The 17912-nt window shown below is 55.9% G+C and overlaps 1 protein-coding gene across 8 annotated transcripts in view; it reads left to right on the forward strand.

The window, feature by feature from the left end:
* Positions 1–384: 384 nt before the first annotated feature.
* Positions 385–17912, forward strand: part of DENND3 (DENN domain containing 3) — a gene marked incomplete at its 3' end in the record, with an annotated part of 48462 nt that continues 30934 nt past the window's right edge. For 6 of the 8 annotated variants that reach the window (XR_014018850.1, XM_081266739.1, XM_081266740.1 and 3 more), the window contains exons 1-8: positions 385–578; positions 4970–5249; positions 6152–6267; positions 7891–8033; positions 11657–11768; positions 14191–14310; positions 14617–14835; positions 17739–17860. Coding sequence is in view for 7 of the 8 variants with exons in the window: in XM_081266739.1 (XP_081122865.1) it covers positions 477–578; positions 4970–5249; positions 6152–6267; positions 7891–8033; positions 11657–11768; positions 14191–14310; positions 14617–14835; positions 17739–17860 (1214 nt within the window). Of the gene's footprint in view, positions 579–4969; positions 5250–6151; positions 6268–7890; positions 8034–11656; positions 11769–14140; positions 14311–14616; positions 14836–17738; positions 17861–17912 lie in introns of those variants that run through there. The other 2 variants (XM_081266743.1, XM_081266745.1) reach the window with 2 other exon arrangements.

The following is a 17912-nucleotide window of genomic DNA, read 5'->3' on the forward strand; positions in this document are numbered from 1 at the left end:
GCACGCGTTGGACCCGGTTAGGAAGTGACGACGAGCCCCGCCCAGCGGGGCCCGCCCCATCTCGCCGAGGGCCTCGCTCACTCTGAGACCTCGCCCACCACCAAGGCCCCGCCCCGTCCACACGCAGGCCCCGCCTCGTCTCGCGGGGGCCGCTCACTCTTAGACCCCGCCCACCACTAAAGCCCCACCCACCGGCCTCGTCCCGCCCACACGCAGGCTTTGCCGTTTCGCCGGCCCTGCTCCCTCTGCAGGCCCCGCCCACCACAAGGCCCCTCCCCGAGGGCCCCGCCCCGTCTCGCCGGCCCCCCACCGCTCACTCTGAGGCCCCGCCCACTTCAACCCCAAGCCCCGCCCCGGCCCCGCCCCGTGGGCGGCCCTCGCGGGGGGGACCGACCCGAGGCGGTGCGGTGGCTCTCTAGGGTGCCGGCGAGCCCAAGCGCCCGAGCTCGGCGCACCCAGCTGGCCGCGGAGGGGCCATGGCGGAAGCCAAGCTAAAGCACCTGTCGCTGCCCTCCGGGCTGCTGGAGCTGTGCGCTCTGCTGGGCGCCCCCCAGGAGAGCCTCCGCGGCCTCGAGCAGGTAAGGGGCTGGCGGGGAAACTGAGGCGGAGAGTGGGTCAGATCCGGGCGAGTACGAGGGGGAGCCCAGGCACCGGGGAGCTGGCGCAGGCTTCCGCCAGCTGTGCTCCTGCTGGCCGTGTCCCCGCCCGTCCCGCTTCTGCCCCCTTTGGGTCCGGGACTCCCCGCGGGTCCAGCTCTCCTGTGCCCATGAAGTCCACGATGCCCTCGAGAGGCCCCGCGCGCCTGCTCAGTGGGCTACAGGGCACCCGAGGCCATGGCGGGTACCGTCGTCTGCCTGGGGCCGAGACCAGCAGCTGTTCGCCAAACATCGCCTAATGGGGGCCCCTTCCCTTACTCTCCCTGGGGACCTTCTCTCTGGGGCAGCCGCTGGCTGGATTTGCACCTAGTGATTGTCATGATGCAAAGGGGCTCGCATCCGTTGGAGCCTTTCTCCGTGTCCTTTAGCCTTCCAGGTCTCTCCTGCCCTCGGGATCCCCCCACTTGGGGCAAGGTGCTAACGCCTCGGGACCCCGGAGTTCACCTCTAGTGGACCAACTCCTTGCAATTAGCCGATTTAATGATTTCTTTCATTACACAAAGATTTATCATCTCCTAAACCGTGGCTTCTGCAGTAGGCTCAGAATAATGAGACTTCAAGTTTTAGGTTTCACCAGCAGCTTCAGATACTTTGCCTGTAGTTGTGCAATGGAGCCTAGCTGTTTTTCTCACTTGCAGTAACCAGTAACTCCCCACCATCAGGGTTCCCCCTCCAACCCTAGACCCCTAAGAGTAAATTCAAATCCCCTTCTCCGGGAAACAGCAGTTTTAGAAAATCTTGTTCTAATTTCTTTCCGTGTTCTCACCTTTTCTGGAACCCGGGCTCTGTTTTGAATCTGCCTCTGCCCCTTTTTCTCCTGGCCCAGCATGTCTGTGTCTCCTAGTAGCCCCTTCCCCTCTTTCCAGGAGGGGCATGAGTGATTAAGTGATGGCCAGGAAAAGTGAACCATGTGCTGAGTGGAGGTCACCCAGGAAAAGTTAAGCATTACTAACCGTAACCGGTGAATGTCTGCTAATGTCTCGGTGGTTTCTACTGCTAGGCTTTAGTACAGAGCCCATTTTGACTTGGGTGGAAAGCCTTGTTCTATATGGAGATTATTTCTGCATCTCCTTTCCTTTTTTTTTTACTTCTAAATCCCCCACAATGCCAGGGTATCCCTGTTTGATGAGCATGATTGATTCAGTTGTCTCTGCCTTCAGTTTGCCGAGTGGCTTTGCCTCCCCTTCTTAGAACAGGAAGCAACCCGGTTCCACTGTGGTCTCCTTGGCAGGCCATCGTCTTTGCTCCCGAGCCATTACTCCACGTCTCTTGGTGGCTTAGTGTGAGGCATGTCTTCTGAGCACAGGATGAATCAACTGGAATATTTACAGTGGTACTTTCCTGAACAAAACAGGCTGCACCTTCCTCTAGGTCAAGTGAGAGGGCACAGTTGCTACTGTACTCTGATTCTTCTAGAGGATTGGTAAAGAGTGGAAAGAAATCAGTCAAGGGATAGGGAAAAAAGAGGGAGGAGATGGATAAACTTCTGCGGTAACCCTACTTCTAAATCAACACCAGTGTTACAGTTTACCAATCATATGATTTTATTTAGTTTTGGTTTTTTGTAGCAATTCTCTTTTGAACGTCCAAGGTTTTCAAAATAATTTTTAGTTTTACTTCTTAAAATCACAATTTCTCTGGTTCAGGCATTTATTCACACATGGGAGAACAGAGGCCAGAGGTCTGAGGATATCCAGTTTAAGATTCGGGTATCCTGGTGCCCTTTATGTTTTGTGCCTCAGGTGGGGGTGGGTGTTGGTCTGTTGTGGCAAGGAACTTGGGGTGGGCTGCTTGTGAGGGCTTCCCCTCCACCTGCAGAGGGCTCCCCTTTCTTGGTGCATGGGAGTCTAGAGTGGCCAAGAGAGCTCCAGTGCCTTCTGCAACACAGGTCACCGACAGAGCTCTGGGGCATGGAGGTGCGGTTTTGTGGTCTTCTGCAGGCCGCCTGGCCTTCTGTTCCTAGAACAGTGCTCTCCAACAGAACCTGCTGGGGGATGGCCCTGTGCTCTCTGTCCATACCGCCCATATGGTAGCCCCTGGCTAGGCGGCTGCCCTTGAAATGTGGCCAGTGCTGCCCCTGGGCTTTGCTTCCCCCAGTTTTGCTTAGTTTAAATTGAGCAGCCACAGGTGGCCTCTGTCAGCATGGTTCTGGAGCATTTTAACAAGTCTATTAATTCCTGTTGTTTCATTACTTGTCATTATCAGTCCTGTAGTGACAAGTAATGACTCTGTTTAGTCTGATTTAAAAATAAATCTGTGGCTTGAATGAGTAGGACTGTTATGGTTTTTACTTTGTAGTTAGCTTTTTTAAAAAACCTATTCATTCCCAAGTTTTCAATTCTGAAGGTAATAAATATTCATATATTATTTCAGACTTACCAGAAGTGCATATTTGTTGCTCAGTTTACTTTTTTAAAGGTGTTCCCCATCTGGGACGATGGGACAAAATGGCTTAAACTAAAATGAGGGCTTCTGAGAGAGGTTTAGTCAGTCAGGGCTTGGGACTTTCTCAGCGGTGGCAGCTGTGAGCCCTGGTGCAGGCTGACAGGGGCGGCAAGGGCCGGTTGGCCTGTGTGTCGCATCCTGTCACCTGTGCTCTCTTGGGCTTCCCACCTCCTGGAAGGTGGTCTAACAAGGGACATGTGCAGCCAGGTTTGGTGAGACTGTGCATTGCTGTTTAATCAGCAGGTGAAGACTGGCGGCCCCCAGCCGCTGCCCAGGGTGGGTGATGCGTTAGTGTGCTGTGAGTGGGGAGGGCCGCCACGCTGCAGGGTAGGTAGTCAAGTCCATGACTGTATTATAAAGAAATGTCCTGGGTTTACATCTGGATAGAAAAAATGGAAGGAAGTGTCCTGGGCTGTGCAGAGGGTGTTGCTGGGTGTCCTGGGAGGCCTTCCGCCCTGGTGTTTCCTTTAGTAGTACATTGTTGTTATTTGTGAACAGTGGCACAGTATTGCTTATCCCACCAGGCGAGGGTGGCCTTTGTGTCTGAAACTCTGAGGGAGAAAGATAAAGACGTGTGTACTTCCAGTTAAGGGCTCAGAGCTTGGGTCTCGGTGGGAAAGTTTTCGAGGAGGTTTTGTGCGACCAGAGACGTGCATTTCTTTCATGTGAGGGACTGAGAGACGTTCAGATGATGCAGTGATTCGGGTCTCCCATGTTTGGCCTTTGTTCCTACTAGTGTGTTTTCCCCAAATAGAAACAAATCGATGGCAGAACTTGAGCGTTGGTGCCTCCCAGGACAAGCAGGCCCCTGCTCCTGTGGGTCCTATGGAATGTTGACTACTGGCTTTCCTTCTGACACTGAGGTCTCCTCACTGCTGGGGACAGTGGGCCCTTCTGGTGTCCCTCAGAAACCCTCCAGTGCCCACTCCCAGCCCTACCGGCCGTCTCCTTCCTCCCGAATCCTGTGCATCCAGAACTGCGGATGGGGGCTCTCCTGTGTTTAGCCAGCTCCGCACCAGAGCGCTTCCTTGCCTCATGGGATGCATTTTGCCCAAGTTCTTTGGAAGATGGACAGACTACGTGCTCACCCAGCTCTGTAGTGGGCTGTGTCAGGCCCTGGGTTTGGTAGGAGAGTTGGGTTCTGCCTGCTCTTTGCATTACTTGGGGGGAAAATGGAGAGATTAAAGATACAAACAGATCTCATACCAGCTTGAAATCCTATAGAATTCAGTCCAAGCACACCTCTCTTACTGATCCCAAGGGACCCCGTGGGCAGCGGGGGAGGCTGTGTTTGTCAGAGCCCTCTCCACTGCCCTGTCCAGCTGCCTATGCAATTGATGACCAGTGGGCCTGGAGCCTGGGACTGTGTTTGGTAGGGGTTTTGCTGTATCGAGCCTCTCTCTGTGTCTGCCCTCTGACCTCCCTATGCTGGGTGGCTCTTGTGTTCCTGAGGCTTCGCTGCTGGCTCAGCTCTTGACCTACATGGCTGCCCTTGTTCCCTGTACTCGTCTCTCGAGAGGGAAGCTCAGAGGGCCAAGTGACTTGTGCAGGGCAGAGCCGGGTTTTGAACTCAGGTCTTTGGATCCCAGCACCTGGCCCTGAACTTCAGTGCTTGGCAAGGGGGTGGCTTCCATGCTGTACAGTGGCAGCACCCAGCCCCAGGAGGTGCTGTGGTGCAGGGCCGGGGAGCTCCTGAGGATCTTCAGGGCTCTTTCCTGCCATGAGCCTTGGGTGGGAAAACCACTCCTGCTGAGACCGTTAAAGGAAAATGAGTTGGGGAGGCAGAGAACTGGGAGGAGGACGCTGGGCTAGGAAGGACATCCAAGAGGAGGACGGACACCACAGTGACTCCTACTTTCCCTTTCCAGGCTGCCCAGAGAAGGGGGATCGGAAGCCTTTCTCCCCTTGACCCAGAGGTCCTGTCTGTTTTTGTGCCTCCTTTCATCAGTAACGAGGACAGTCAGGTGGCCGGTGCCAGCTGCGGCACTCTGGGGAAAGGCAGAAGGCGCTCCTTCAGGAAGAGGAGAGAGAAGCCCAAGATGGAGCACGGGAAGGGGGGCCCGGGGGACCCCAAAGGGCTGGATTCTGCAGACATCAGCATCCCGGGCGGTGTGGACCTCCTCGCCCTGCCCCAGCTGTGCTTCCCAGGTACCGTACCCAGGTGGCGGACGGGTGGCCTGGCGCTGGCTGGCTGCAGTGCGGTGGAGGTCCCCATGCTGAGGACAGTGGGGTGCACAGCTGAGCCAGTGCCCTGGCTGCTCCGTTCTTTCAGTCTGGGGAGGTTTAAAGCTAACAGGAAATTTAAATCCCTGGAAAGCCGGGTCCAGGAAGCGGGTCTGTATCTTGGCCACGGGTGTGGCGAGCTACGGGGCTGGGGCTTTTCCACGTTGACCTAAAGCACGTCCCAGAGCGCTGGCAGCTGAGCTGAGGGGTGCCGGAGCGTGTGGGGCTCTCACCAGTGTGTGCGGAGCCCCCCCCCCCCCCCCCCCCCCCCCCCCCCGCTTCCCGCTTCTCTGGAGCAGGGAACACAGGCGTGCCTCCTTCCCTGAGCGCCCCCACTTCTGCCGACAGGAGCTTGTGTTTCTGGGCTTCATTCTTTTCTCTGTGTTGAAGAATTTCAAAATGGTTGTGCCAGACACTCAGACTAAGGGCTTGGCCCAAGTTCCTCTCACAGCTCCTGTCGAGAGCCTCATGCCATTTCCTGGTCACAGGGTTTAACTGGGGAGCAGGTGTAGAGTGGGCTGCTGTGCCCAGAAGCACCCACTGCCTTGGCCTCAGCGGCCCAGAGGTGAACCTCTGACCCTGTGGGCGTTGGCCCCACTATGCGCACACACTGGATCGCTCAGAGCCAGAGCGTCTCTAAAGAAACTGCAGCGGGTCGTGGGGGTGGGGGGTTCAGCCACTAGAGCAGGATGGGGGAGCCTCAAGGTGCCCTGTGGACCACTGGCAGCTGGTGTGTGTCATGCACCTTGAGATTGGTTCACAAGTGGCCCTGGCCTTGTAGTGGACGCACAGGCAGGATGAGTGTCTTTCTTTTCCTCTGCCTGCAGGGGGCGTGTGCGTTGCCTCAGAACCAAAGGAGGACCAGGTGCATTTCCTGGTGCTGACGGACATCTGCGGGAACAGAACCTACGGCGTGGTTGCCCAGTACTATCGGCCCCTGCACGTAGGTGCCCACTCCTTCCTGTGGGTCTTTGTGGTGAAGGACACGTGATCATCTTAAAGTGCACAACGCAGTGACCCGGTGCTCAGGGTACCCCGTGCTGAGGGTACCCGGTGCTCAGGGTACCTGGTGCTCAGGGTACCCGGTGCTCACGGTACACCGTGCTGAGGGTACCTGGTGCTCAGGGTACCCGGTGCTCACGGTACACCGTGCTCAGGGCACCCTGCGACCACTGTCTGGTTCCAGACGCTCTCCATCCCCCAGGCTCCTGCCTGCTCAGCCCTCACTGCCCACTTCCCCTCTGCCAGGCCTGGCGCCCCCTCTGCCTTCTGTCTCTCTGGGTGTGTCACATACCAGGAGTCATGTGCCACCAGGGGGCCTGTGTGTCTGGTGTCTCCTGGTGGCAGGATGGCCTTGAGGGCCACCCACACTATGGCCTATGTCAGTGCCTCATTCCTTTTATCCATTTCCCGGGGTGGTCCTCACTTATCTGCTAATGAACATGTGTCCTTCTGCTGCTGAGCAATCTGCCTGGTGTGGGTCTTGCGCCTGCCTCATTCCTGTGTGGGGGTGGCCAGGCCAGGCTCTGCATGGGCATCAGCTGGCCTTGGGAAGCTCGGAGGGCAACAGCGCTCCTTCATGCTTCCAGGCCCCTGTGCCCAGCAGACCCTGCCAGTCCCCCCAGTGCAGGTGGGCTTCTCACTCTCGCACTTCTGCGGTGAAGGGCCAGCTTGAGTTCTGGAGGTCCCTGCAGTGGACAGGGCTGCCTGGACCCAGCTCCTGGGCCCCCAGAGGCCAGGAGGGGCTCCTCTCTGGGTCCCATCACGCTTCCACCAAGACTATGTCCAGGCATCTGAAGCACAAGGTATCATCAGACAGACTCTGCCCCCATTTGCTCCTGGGCAGTGCTGACGAGAGGAACTTCAGGGTGACCCCTGCCTCTCTCTGACTGCCACAGCGACTACAGCCCCCGTGTGTGAATGGCCAGCCCCAAGCACCTTGTGTGGTTCACTTAATCTTTACCCAATGAGCAAGAGTAGAAATGTTAGCATCAGCCCCACTTTATCGACAAAATGGTGGCACAGACAGGTTAAGTTACTTTCCTGAGGTTACACAGCCATGAGGGTTTGAACGGGGGCCACTCCACCCTAAGGCAGTGGACATTCATTGAATGTTGGTGGATAAACAAATGATGGCTGTCTTCTGGCTTCTTCTTTGCTTAGATATCTTGTAAGTATCTCAAATTAAAGAAGAATGCACCCTAAAGCTATCATCACGTCCCTCCATCCCTATACAAAATAAAAAATAAAATCCCCAAACAAACTACCCTCCGACACGGCCCAGCTGGTGAGCCCCGATCTTGTGCCACTCGGGTCTCACTGAGAGCGGCTCCCTGGAGGGAGGGCCTGCGTGAGCCCCCTCTCGCCAGGCTCCCACACGTGCCGATGCTGCTTCCCACTGGGTCTTCTAAGCAGGGCCTAGTCCCTGGGGTCCTGCAGTGTGCCAACAGGTGTCCTCATCCTGAGGCCCAGGCTTCTCCGCCCCTGGGGAGGTTCACCGTCCTCTGAGGGCCCGAGGACATCAGCGTGGGAGGTGACAGTCACCATCGCCGTGCTCTTCCCCTAGGATGAGTATTGCTTCTACAACGGCAAGGCCCACTGGGAACCGTCCGGGCCACCCGCCAGCGCTGCCGGCTGCTTCGTGCCCTCTGCGGTGTGCGTGGTCTCCAAGTTCCCCTACTACAACTCCCTCAAGGACTGCCTCTCCTGGTGAGCTGGTCTGAGGCCACCTGGCTGTCCCCTGAACCTGGGGCAGGGGCGTGGCTGGCCCTCGGGGTGGGACTGGTGGGTGCGAGTTGAAGGTGACTCCAAACTGCGGAAGGGAGTTGATATGGAGGGTTTTATTTTGTGTTTTGAAAGACGGGTCTCAGGAAAGCTCTTTTCCTAGCGATTGGAGGAGACCAGGGGCTGCTCTTTGAGGTGTTTGGTTGCCTTTTAAAAACTGGCCTTTTTAGCTGGACTCTGTACCGTCTTGTTGCTGCTGTTGAGCGGCAAGTCTTAGGACGTGAGGAATTTCCCATAAGTCAGGAGGCGTTTTGCAGGACCTGGCAGATTCCCGTTGTCCGAGGGTATCATTGTGATGTGGGAGGCTGTGCCCCTGTTCGGACCGTGTCAGTCCCCAGGCCCAGGAGTACAGAGCCATTTGCTTTCGAGTGATGAAGTCACACCTTGGAACCTGTGCTTTGATCAAAGCCTGTACGAGGACAGTCAGCAGAGGCCCTTGTGTCGTGACCACGAAGGGCCATCGGTGGCAGGTCCCTGGCGTCAGACCCTGCGCCTTGACCACAGGGAGTGGCCAGCAGCCAGTGGCTGAGCAGGAATCTTTTTTTTTTGGACACAATATCTATTAATTTATTTTTATGTGGTGCCAGAATCGAACCCAGCGCCTCACTTGTGTGAGGCGAGCGCTCTGCACTGAGCCCCAGCCCAGCCCTGAGCAGGAATCTTACGGTTCAGATTCACAGAATCCATAGTTTAAGTTCCAGCACTTTCATGTCTTGCTTTCTAAAATATAGCTGGGTTTCGAACAGAGTTCAAAACACAGTCTAGCCCCCTAAAATTGCCGTCAACATGAAGCACTTCACGGGGCGTAGAACTAATGGCCTCAGTGAGTTGAGCAAGTGCAGGTCGTGGGCAGTGAGGCTGGCACCCGGCTGATAACCTGCGTCCCTGAAGGTGAGCCCTTCTTCACAGGCTCCAGTGTCGTCTTCTCTAAAGCGGGGTCTGTTCTCTCCCAAGTCCTGCCCATTGATTCCGCCTGCCCTGTGGGTGATTGGCAGCCCTGCCCTCCTGGTGGGCATTAAGGCAAACATGTAACGAAAGTTCCTGGCTCTGAGTGGTAGTCGCTGGGCTTGGAACCAGGCTGCACAGCTCAGGCAGGAACCAGACTCTGGGGCTGTAGCTGGGCAGCTCAATTTGTATTTCAAGGGACCTCTTCCTCTGTCAGCTGTTCATATGCAAAGGAGCCTCTAGCTGTGCTCTTGGGAGGGAAGCACTCCTTGTGTGATTAGGGGTAGTTTTTTTTCCTTTTAAACTTTTTGTTAACACTCTTAGATATTTTACAATAAGTGAAAATGTGGAGGAACATTGAATTATCTCCAGATCCTGGTGCTGCCCCCTTGAAGCATCATTCTTACTTCAAGTAAAAATAAAAGCACGTGGATTTGCTGGGTGTCTCAGTCAGCTCTCTCACTGCTGAGGATCTGACCAGTACAACTGTAGAGGAAGGGAAGTTTATTTGAGGGCTCAGGGTTTCAGAGGTCTCCCTCCACAGAAGGCCGGCTCCATTCCTCCAGGACTGAGGTGAGGCTGAAGAAGGTGGCTGAAGAGGGCGGCAGAGGGAAGCCGCTCACACCATGGTGACCAAGAAGCAAATACAAATATATACCCCCAAGCCATGCCTCATTCCCACCTCCTCTAGCCACACCCTGCTGTTTCGGTCACCCTGGGAGTTAATCCCTGTCAGAGGATTAATTCACCGATGGGGTTAAGACTCTCACAACCCACTCATTTCTCCTCGAACCTTCTTGCATCGTCTCCCACGTGAGCTTTTGGGGGACACCACAGCTAAACCATCACGCTGGCCACGTAACAGTCTCACACCATGGGGCTAAATGTCCAGCCCACCCTGGGGAATGCAGGCCGTGGTGTCCTTCCTGAGCCACTAGCCCACCAGGTGGGACCCCATCAGACACTGTCATCCCACAGCCAGCCCGGGACACTCAGTGGTGGAACCCCTGCCTCACGTGGTTCCCAGCCAGGGTCATCCTCCCTCCCGGTCAGACTGTCTTCTTCAGGACCAGGTTGTCCCTGACTTGGGCCCATGTGGAACACCACCCGTGTCCTCACAAACATCTGTCCAGTGAACGACCGAGGCAAACAAGAAGGCCCACAGATCTGTCCACTGGAACGTTTGTCAGACGACGCACCCCCTGAGTGCCCAGGGAGGTCCCTGCCTCCTGCCTGGTGTTGTGTCCCTAATCTGTGCTGTCACCTGCATACCTGCGGCGGCTGCATCCACGGGGGAAGAGCTGGGGCTGAGGCTCAGCGGTAGAGCGCTCGCCCAGCACACGCGAGGCCCTGGGTTCGATCCTCAGCACCACGTAAAAATAAATAAAGTAAATGTATTGTGTCCAACTACAGCTAAAAGATAAATATTAAAAACATGTTTGGGGAGGAGTGTCTGCCCTGAACGTGTGCGACGCCCCGTCTCAGTCCCAGACCAGTGGACGCCCGACGTTCCCGGGGTCAGGTTTGGGAGTGAGCTAAGAGGACAGAGGGCACGGAGGCCTGGGTTCTCTGCAGGTGTGGTCCTTGTCTATAAGGGCCTGGGCCTCTGCAGGGCTCTCGGATGAGGCCTCTCAATACCAACAATTGCACTTTTACACGTGAAGTTCTAAAGGCCAGCCTTTCGGCAAATGTGCACGCATACAGCGTGACCCCCACTGTGACCGACAGGAGTCTTCTCACTCCCCAAAAGTTGACGTGGCCTCTGTGGTCAGAACCTAGTCCCTGTGCCCCAGGTGACCACTTGCCTGTTGTATACACATGTTTGTGTAAATATATGAAATCGATACATACTCATACGTATGTGGGTTGCCTTACCACCGAGCCACACCCCAGCCCTTTTTTTTTTTTTTTTAGAGAAAGAGAGAGAGAGAGAGAGAGAGAGAGAGAGAGAGAGAGAGAGAGAGAGATTTTTTAAATATTTTAATATTTTATTATTTTTTTTAATTTTAGTTTTCGGCGGACACAACATCTTTGTTTGTATGTGGTGCTGAGGATCGAACCCGGGCCACACGCCTGCCAGGCGAGCGCGCTACCACTTGAGCCACATCTCCAGCCCCAGCCCTTTTTATTTTTCATTTTGAGACGGGGTCTTGCTGAGGGTCTCACTAAGTTGCTGAGGCTGGCCTTGTACTTGTAATCCTCCTGCCTTGGCCTCTCGAGACACTCGGATCACATGTGTGTGCCCCCATGCCTGGAGGCTCATGGTTTTGGAATCACATTCTTAAATAAAGTTAGAATGCATTTTGGAAACAAGTGTTCTGAAGCACTTTCTTTCAAAGTGCTGTTGGTTCTTTATTTCTTACTGATGTGTAACATACATGCAGAAAAATACACAATTCCAACTGTTTTTCACAAATTGAGCACAACCCATGTTCCCAGCACAGAGCAAGAACCAGAGGGTAAGGCCTGCCCCCCAGCCCGTTCCAGGCAGCCCCACCACCCCCCATAACTTGGGGAAGCTCTGGAATTGCCCAGGACACCCTGAAGGAGACCCGCTGATTGGAAAAGCCGAGGATGACAGCCACTTGGTTTCTGTTTTTCAGCTTGTTGACTCATCTGAAGCTCTGTAAGGATTTTGAAGTTGACAATCACATAAAAGATTTTGCTGCAAGACTGTCCCTGATTCCTACTCCACCACCTGGACCACTCCATTTGGCAAGTTGAATCTGGAATTTAATCACGTTTTTTTCTTGGCAAACAGTGAAATTGATATGCTGAAGATGGTCTGAGTGTCTTAGACTGTTCTCAGGTTTCTGCTACGTTTCCCGTGTGGGCATGCAGTCCTTCTAGAGTGTTCTCTGTGCCTTCTCCAAGGTGGGAAGGGGAATGTCTAGGCGGGCGTTGGCCAGCGCCTCAGGAGCACAGCTGGTTAGGTGTCCTGGGGAACTGCAGCGCTCACCTGTTGGCTCACTTCTTGCTGTGCAGAAAATAGACACCCCGGCCTGTCACTAGAAGAATTCACATAAATTAGCAATTCTCCTTTTGTTTATTTGTCTTAAACAATGAGTATGGTGTTTGGTGGTATGTTCTCCTGTCTGATAACTAGTTTGATGTTGGTTATTCTTGGAAGTGCCACTGGATCATTGAATTAATAGACAAACGTTTCCCACGCCGGGTTCTGTTTGGGGAAGTGTCGCGGGCTGCCCCACGGTGCAGGGCCTTTGGGTGAGGTCAGGCTGGAGAAGTGGAGAAGGCCCACGTTCCCCTTTTGTTGAGTAACAACAAACCGCTGAGCTAGAGGAGGGCCCTGTGACTCCACATTTTCCACACCTACCTCCTGTGCTTCCTTTTTTTTCTTTTTGACACCTATTGAACATCTTGAATGTTTAGTGCATATCAAGTTGAGTTTGACTTTATTAGTCCCTTCTAGGAGATCATACATACACATCTTGCTCCTGTACTTTAAAAAAAATTATTATAGCTATTAAAAAATAAATTTTTCTTATCAGGGAGACATGCAATCCTGACTTAAGATATGTGGTCTTTTTTTTTTTTTGGTACCAGGGTTTGAACTCAGGGGCACTCACCCACTGAGCCCCCATCCCCAGCCCTATTTGTATTTTATTTAGAGACAGGGTCTCACTGAGTTGCTTAGCACCTCGCTGTTGCTGAGGCTGCTTTGAACTCGCCATCCTCCTGCCTCAGCCTTACTCACTGCTGGGATGACAGGCGTGTGTCTGGTTAAAATGTGTTTTTAATATTACTCCAAACCGAGCCGTCTGCGGGTGGAACGTCTGGCCGGTGCATTCCAGCGCAGGTGCTGAGCAGGTGTCCTCTCTCCCCCTGGACCCACAGGGCAGAACAGCTTCATTCTGTGGTGCAGGCTGAGGACCCCCTTATCTGAAGGGCAGGGCTGAAGCATTTTAGATATGACTGTTTCATGAGGGGTCTTGTGGATGGGACCCGTCTGAGCGTGGATCCATGTGTGTCTTGGGCACTGTACACACCTGGCCCAGGTGTTTTCACGCCGTGTTTTTGGTGTGCCTGGGGTTGGCCGCAGCCTGTCCCACCTGTGGTGTCATACCAGTGCTCAGAAAGTTCCGGGCTTTAGAGGGGTTTGGACCTGGATGGTGGTTTGCTGTAGGTGGAGTGCTCTCGCTCAGTCGTGGGGTCTTGTGAGCTCAGCGGTGCTGGGTGAGGTCTGGAGCGGTGACGGTGGCCTGTCGCCTGCTGTGCCTTGAAGCTCAGCAGCATCCACCTGGTGTTCACAGAGTGTCCATGTTGTGGCCTCGGTCTGTTGAGTCTGCGCCGCGCTCCCCACTGTGCCAGCGGCAGGACAGTGCTCAATCCTCCTTGTGTCCTCTTGTCCAGCTGCCACTCATGCCCAGCGGGCCACCTTTGATGCTCACTTGCCCTTTGGCCACACTCTTGCCAGCACCACCTGCCAGCCAGCCGGTCCCCGTCTGTGATTTGGGAAGCACTGGTCTGCCCGCTTCACCTCATCCCGACCCTGCATCTCACCCTCTGCACTGGGTGCCGACACCTGGTGCTGGAGATTCGTCCATCTTCCCGACAGCAGTGAAGCCCCTTCCAGAGGGGTCATACCTCCTCCTCTGGAGGCCTCCCGCCCCCACAGGGCTTTTACACTCAGAGAGCATTCTGTGAAGGGAAGCGTTACTTCTAAATAATGTCACTTAGAAAAACAAAAGACTTTCTTAAATTTTTGGAATCACAAGTCTTTAGGAGTCTTTGACTATTAATTGGAAGATGCTGAGAATACATAAGAGGCACAAGAACAGCTCATACCCAAGATGCCTGACAAGCTGGGTTCAGAGTTTGTGCGCAGCGGAGCTGAGTTTTGGGTTTTGGTTTATCTCTGTCTTGGCAGGGGCCAGGTTGTGATTGACAGCTGAAGGGAGCTCGCTGACTTAGAAAAGGTCATGAGGACTTGTTTGTGTGAGCCTCAGGGCACTGGTGAGGGCCTCTGGACCAGTGTGTTATTCTGTGACATATGTGGCGTGGTGACTCGAGTCTTCCAAAGTGGTTTCTAACTCAGGTGTTTTCTACACTAAAATGGTGCACTTCAGCCTTGCCAGGAGCCACCGTCTGAACCTGCTGTGGTCCTTGGCCATCACAGGTGTTCAACATGAAGCCCCTGCACGTCGTGTTCCCCTCCCGAGCGGACCCCCAGAGCCCCATCATCGACCTGGACCTTCACCTGCCCTTGCTGTGCTTCTCACCTGAGAAGGTGCTGCAGGTAGGTGGCTCAGGCACCTCTGCCAGGTGGCATCATGGCATCAAAAGTGTTGCTTGCCAGAGGTGGTGAGAAGCCAGTCACAGCCGAGGGCTGGCTGCTCCTGGCGTCCGTCCATCTGCTCAGAGCCGGCTTCCCAGGGGCATGTGTCTGCAGACAGTGTTTTCCGTGGGATCTCTGATCTCCTTGGTTTGGGCAGTGGACAGAAGATCGGGAGAGGCCTGGACTGTGTCTGCCCGGTAGCGGTGCACAGCTGTCTCAGGTGTTCTGAGCCCGACAAGAGCGTAGACAGACCTGACTCTCCCCCAGATCCTGACCTGCATCTTGACGGAGCAGCGGATCGTGTTCTTCTCCTCCAACTGGGCTCTGCTGACGCTCATCGCTGAGTGCTTCATGGTCTACCTGCACCCTCTGCAGTGGCAGCACACCTTTGTGCCCATCCTGTCGGCTCAGATGCTGGATTTTATCATGGCACCTACGTCCTTTCTCATGGGCTGCCACCTGGACCACTTTGAAGAAGTCAGCAAGGTCAGGTATAGTGGGTCCCATTTGGAGCGTGAGGTTCTTGGGCGTCCCCTGAGGGAGTCCTGGGAGGTTGCATTTGGTGGTGTCTTGTGCTTGGGGTGCACAGGCCTGGGTTCAGTCCCAGCATCAGGAAAGGGAAAGCATGAACAGATGGAGGACACAGGAGGGCGCTCTGAGGGGGGGAGCCCGCATGCCGAGGCTCGTGCACCTTCCTGTGTGTAGCCGCGGCGCGCTCCCCCTCAGCCTGTGAACACCACAGCCCCAGGGCTTCCCCTCCCGTGGGCTCCAGCTGCCCCGCGGGCCCCAGTGAGGGAACCCAATTTCAAGCCTCGCCTCCCCCACTCCACACCCTCGGGGAAGTTCCTTGCTTTGCTGAGTCTCAGTTTCCTCCTCTGAGTGGGGCAGGACACGTCCTGTGAGCAGGGTTCAGAGCTGAGGCAGACCCCAGCACCGGCTGGGGCCGCACGTGCAGCTCTGTGGTCACCACGACGGACTTCCTGGCTAGTTTTAAATCTTGCCTTTGTGTTCATGGGTACCGCGGACCCTCTTCCTGGAAGAACGCACGGCAGTGTGGTGTGCTGTTTGTTCTGTGACCCTTGGGGAGCGCCGAGCCTCCTCTCCTGGTCAGGAGGCCGTGGTGAGCTTCCTTGCTGTGGGGCAGGGGTCCAGGGAGGCCGGGGGACGGCGCCTGCCCACGGGGGTGCTGATCACAGCATGCTGACCGCAGAGGGAGCCTGTCCAGTGGTGAGCTGTGGAAGATGGTGGGGACGCTGCGCAGATGCCAGCAGGCAGCAGCCCAAGGATCTGGTTAGCGGGGGGCAGTTGTGTGCCACAAAGGCCACTTGGTTCACATCCACAGGCCAGTGGCTTTCCCATACTCCTGGAGTCATGCAGCCTTCGTTGTCTATGCAGATGGCTCACCACCTGCAAGAGGCCCGTGATGCTCCCCCACTGCCTCCCTCCTGCCCTGGCAGTGCCCTGTGTGGCTGGCCTGCTGTCAGGGCGTCCTGTGGGTCCTGGCCTCCTTCACTTAGTGTTCCTCCAGGACACGTCCTTGTCATGGCCTCCGGCAGCACTGTGTTCTTGGTGTTGAGGAGGGTCCCTTGTGCTGTGTTTGCTAGCGCTGATGGACAGCTTCCAGTCAGAGGGCACTTGCTGGGCGTCTGCGTGGCGCCTGCTGCTGGGTCGTGGTAGACGGGGAGAGCACTGCTGTGTCGCAGGCACAGGTTCTGTCGAATGCCAGCTTTGCTGCCCCTGGGCCCGTTCCCAGGAGTGGGCTTGCCCTGTGGAGGACAGTGGTGTTAGCCGGGTGGGCGCAGCTGCCCCGGGTGCGTTCCCACAGCAAGCAGAAGGTTCCGGGTTCTCCTCCCGTCTTTTGGATCCTGGCCCTCCTGGGGGTGAGCAGGCAGCCTGTGGTCCAGTTGGGCATGTGTCCACAGGGCTGGCGGCAGGCTCTCTGCAGGCCCTTCGGGATGCGTCCTGCAGGCCGTCGTGCGGGGTAGGTCTGCATCTGACTTTTTGTCTAGGAAGCTGTACAAGGTTGCTGCTCCTGGCATCGTCCAGAGGCTGCTGTCAGCCTGTCCCCTGTCCCCCTCATTCCTGGAGGCCAAAGCTAATCTCTGCCCCCAGGCGCTTCACCCAAGGTGAAGGAGCACTGGTCCCTCCTTCAAGGGGCGCGCATTCCTGTGTTCATGCCAACGCCTGTGAGTCACGGGGAAAACACGCGGTAGGAAGAGGCCAGTTAGAGTGGGGGAGAAACGGAACCATGTCGCTGGTGGCCCTCGCGGAGGAGAGCAGACAGGCCATGCTCGGAAGGTTAGGTTGTGCTTCTGTTTTAGTCACCGGGAAAGTCCCTCGTGTTCCTCCTCTGGAGGAGGGACACTGCTTGGCACCTCCCTGGTGCTCTGGCCATCAGGCGTGTGGGAGCACAGTGGCAGCAGCTCCTCTGGGTGTGTTTCGTGCCCTCCCCCCACAGGCCCCTCAGGAGGGAGCTGGAGTGACCACAAGCACCCCTGTTTCCTGAGCACGCACACCCCTTGTCAGCACCGCCGGCACCCCGGGCGACGCCGTGCACCCTGGTCTTGAGTCCAGAGGATGCTGGTGATTGCACCTGGGCAGAGGCAGGCCCAGACTGAAAGGCACGCCACCTCCAAAGAGCTCAGGCGTCACATTTCTGGGACGAGACTCTCAGATCTCTGGCGCGGTTCACATAATTTGTGCATTTTGTCACAGATAAGACTTTACAAGTAACCTCTGTACATGTCTGGGTGTGTCACTCAGCCCAGGACCCTGCCCGTGGTCCGGCTGGCACTCAGGGTTGGGCTGTGCTCCTGGAGGTCTGGAATGTTCCCCAGGACTCCATGCAGAAGCTCGTGCAGGGTCTGTACTGGGGCCCAGAGGGAAGCCATGTGGTCCTCATGTTGTGGGGCACTCAGTGTGGCGGAGAAGGGGTTGTGACCACGCTGCAGCCCAGCTGAGCCTGGAAGCACTGTGCAAAGTGACATTGCCACTCCTGAGGACACCGTGTGTCTATGTGTCTGGAGCCCTTTGAGTAGCCAGAGGTGGAGCAGTAGACAGGGCCATGGAGTGCGGGGTCGACGGGAGGCAGGATGGGGAGCTGTGTTGACGGGTTGCGGGGCGTCGTCTGGGAGAGCGAGCAAGCCCTGGGGATGGACGGTGGTGGCACCACGACCCTGGCGTGATGCGCACTGTGGGACTGCGTTCCTGAGGACGGGTGTCTACGGGGAGCACGGCCAGCAGACCCAGCCACTGCGCTACTCTTGGCACCACCACCTGCTCCCAGGGTAATGGAGGTTGTGCCTGTGTCCACAGGGTCGTCCAGATGCAAACTCTGTTTGTGTGTGTAAAAAGGAGCATCAGATTAAAAGACCCTGTGTTCCTTCTAGGAAGCTGACGGCTTAGTTCTGATAGATATTGATCACGGGAGCGTCACCTGCTCCAAGTCCTCTGAGTGTGACGTGGACATTCCCGACATCCCTCTCCTGGCGGCACAGACGTTTGTTCAGAGGTAACAGGAAACAGCATGTGTGTGAGACATCTTTGACACATTACGTACTTGC

The sequence above is a fragment of the Spermophilus citellus genome (assembly GCF_964194105.1).
Source record: "Spermophilus citellus genome assembly, chromosome: 14".
In the NCBI taxonomy this organism is placed as follows: Eukaryota; Metazoa; Chordata; class Mammalia; order Rodentia; family Sciuridae; genus Spermophilus; species Spermophilus citellus.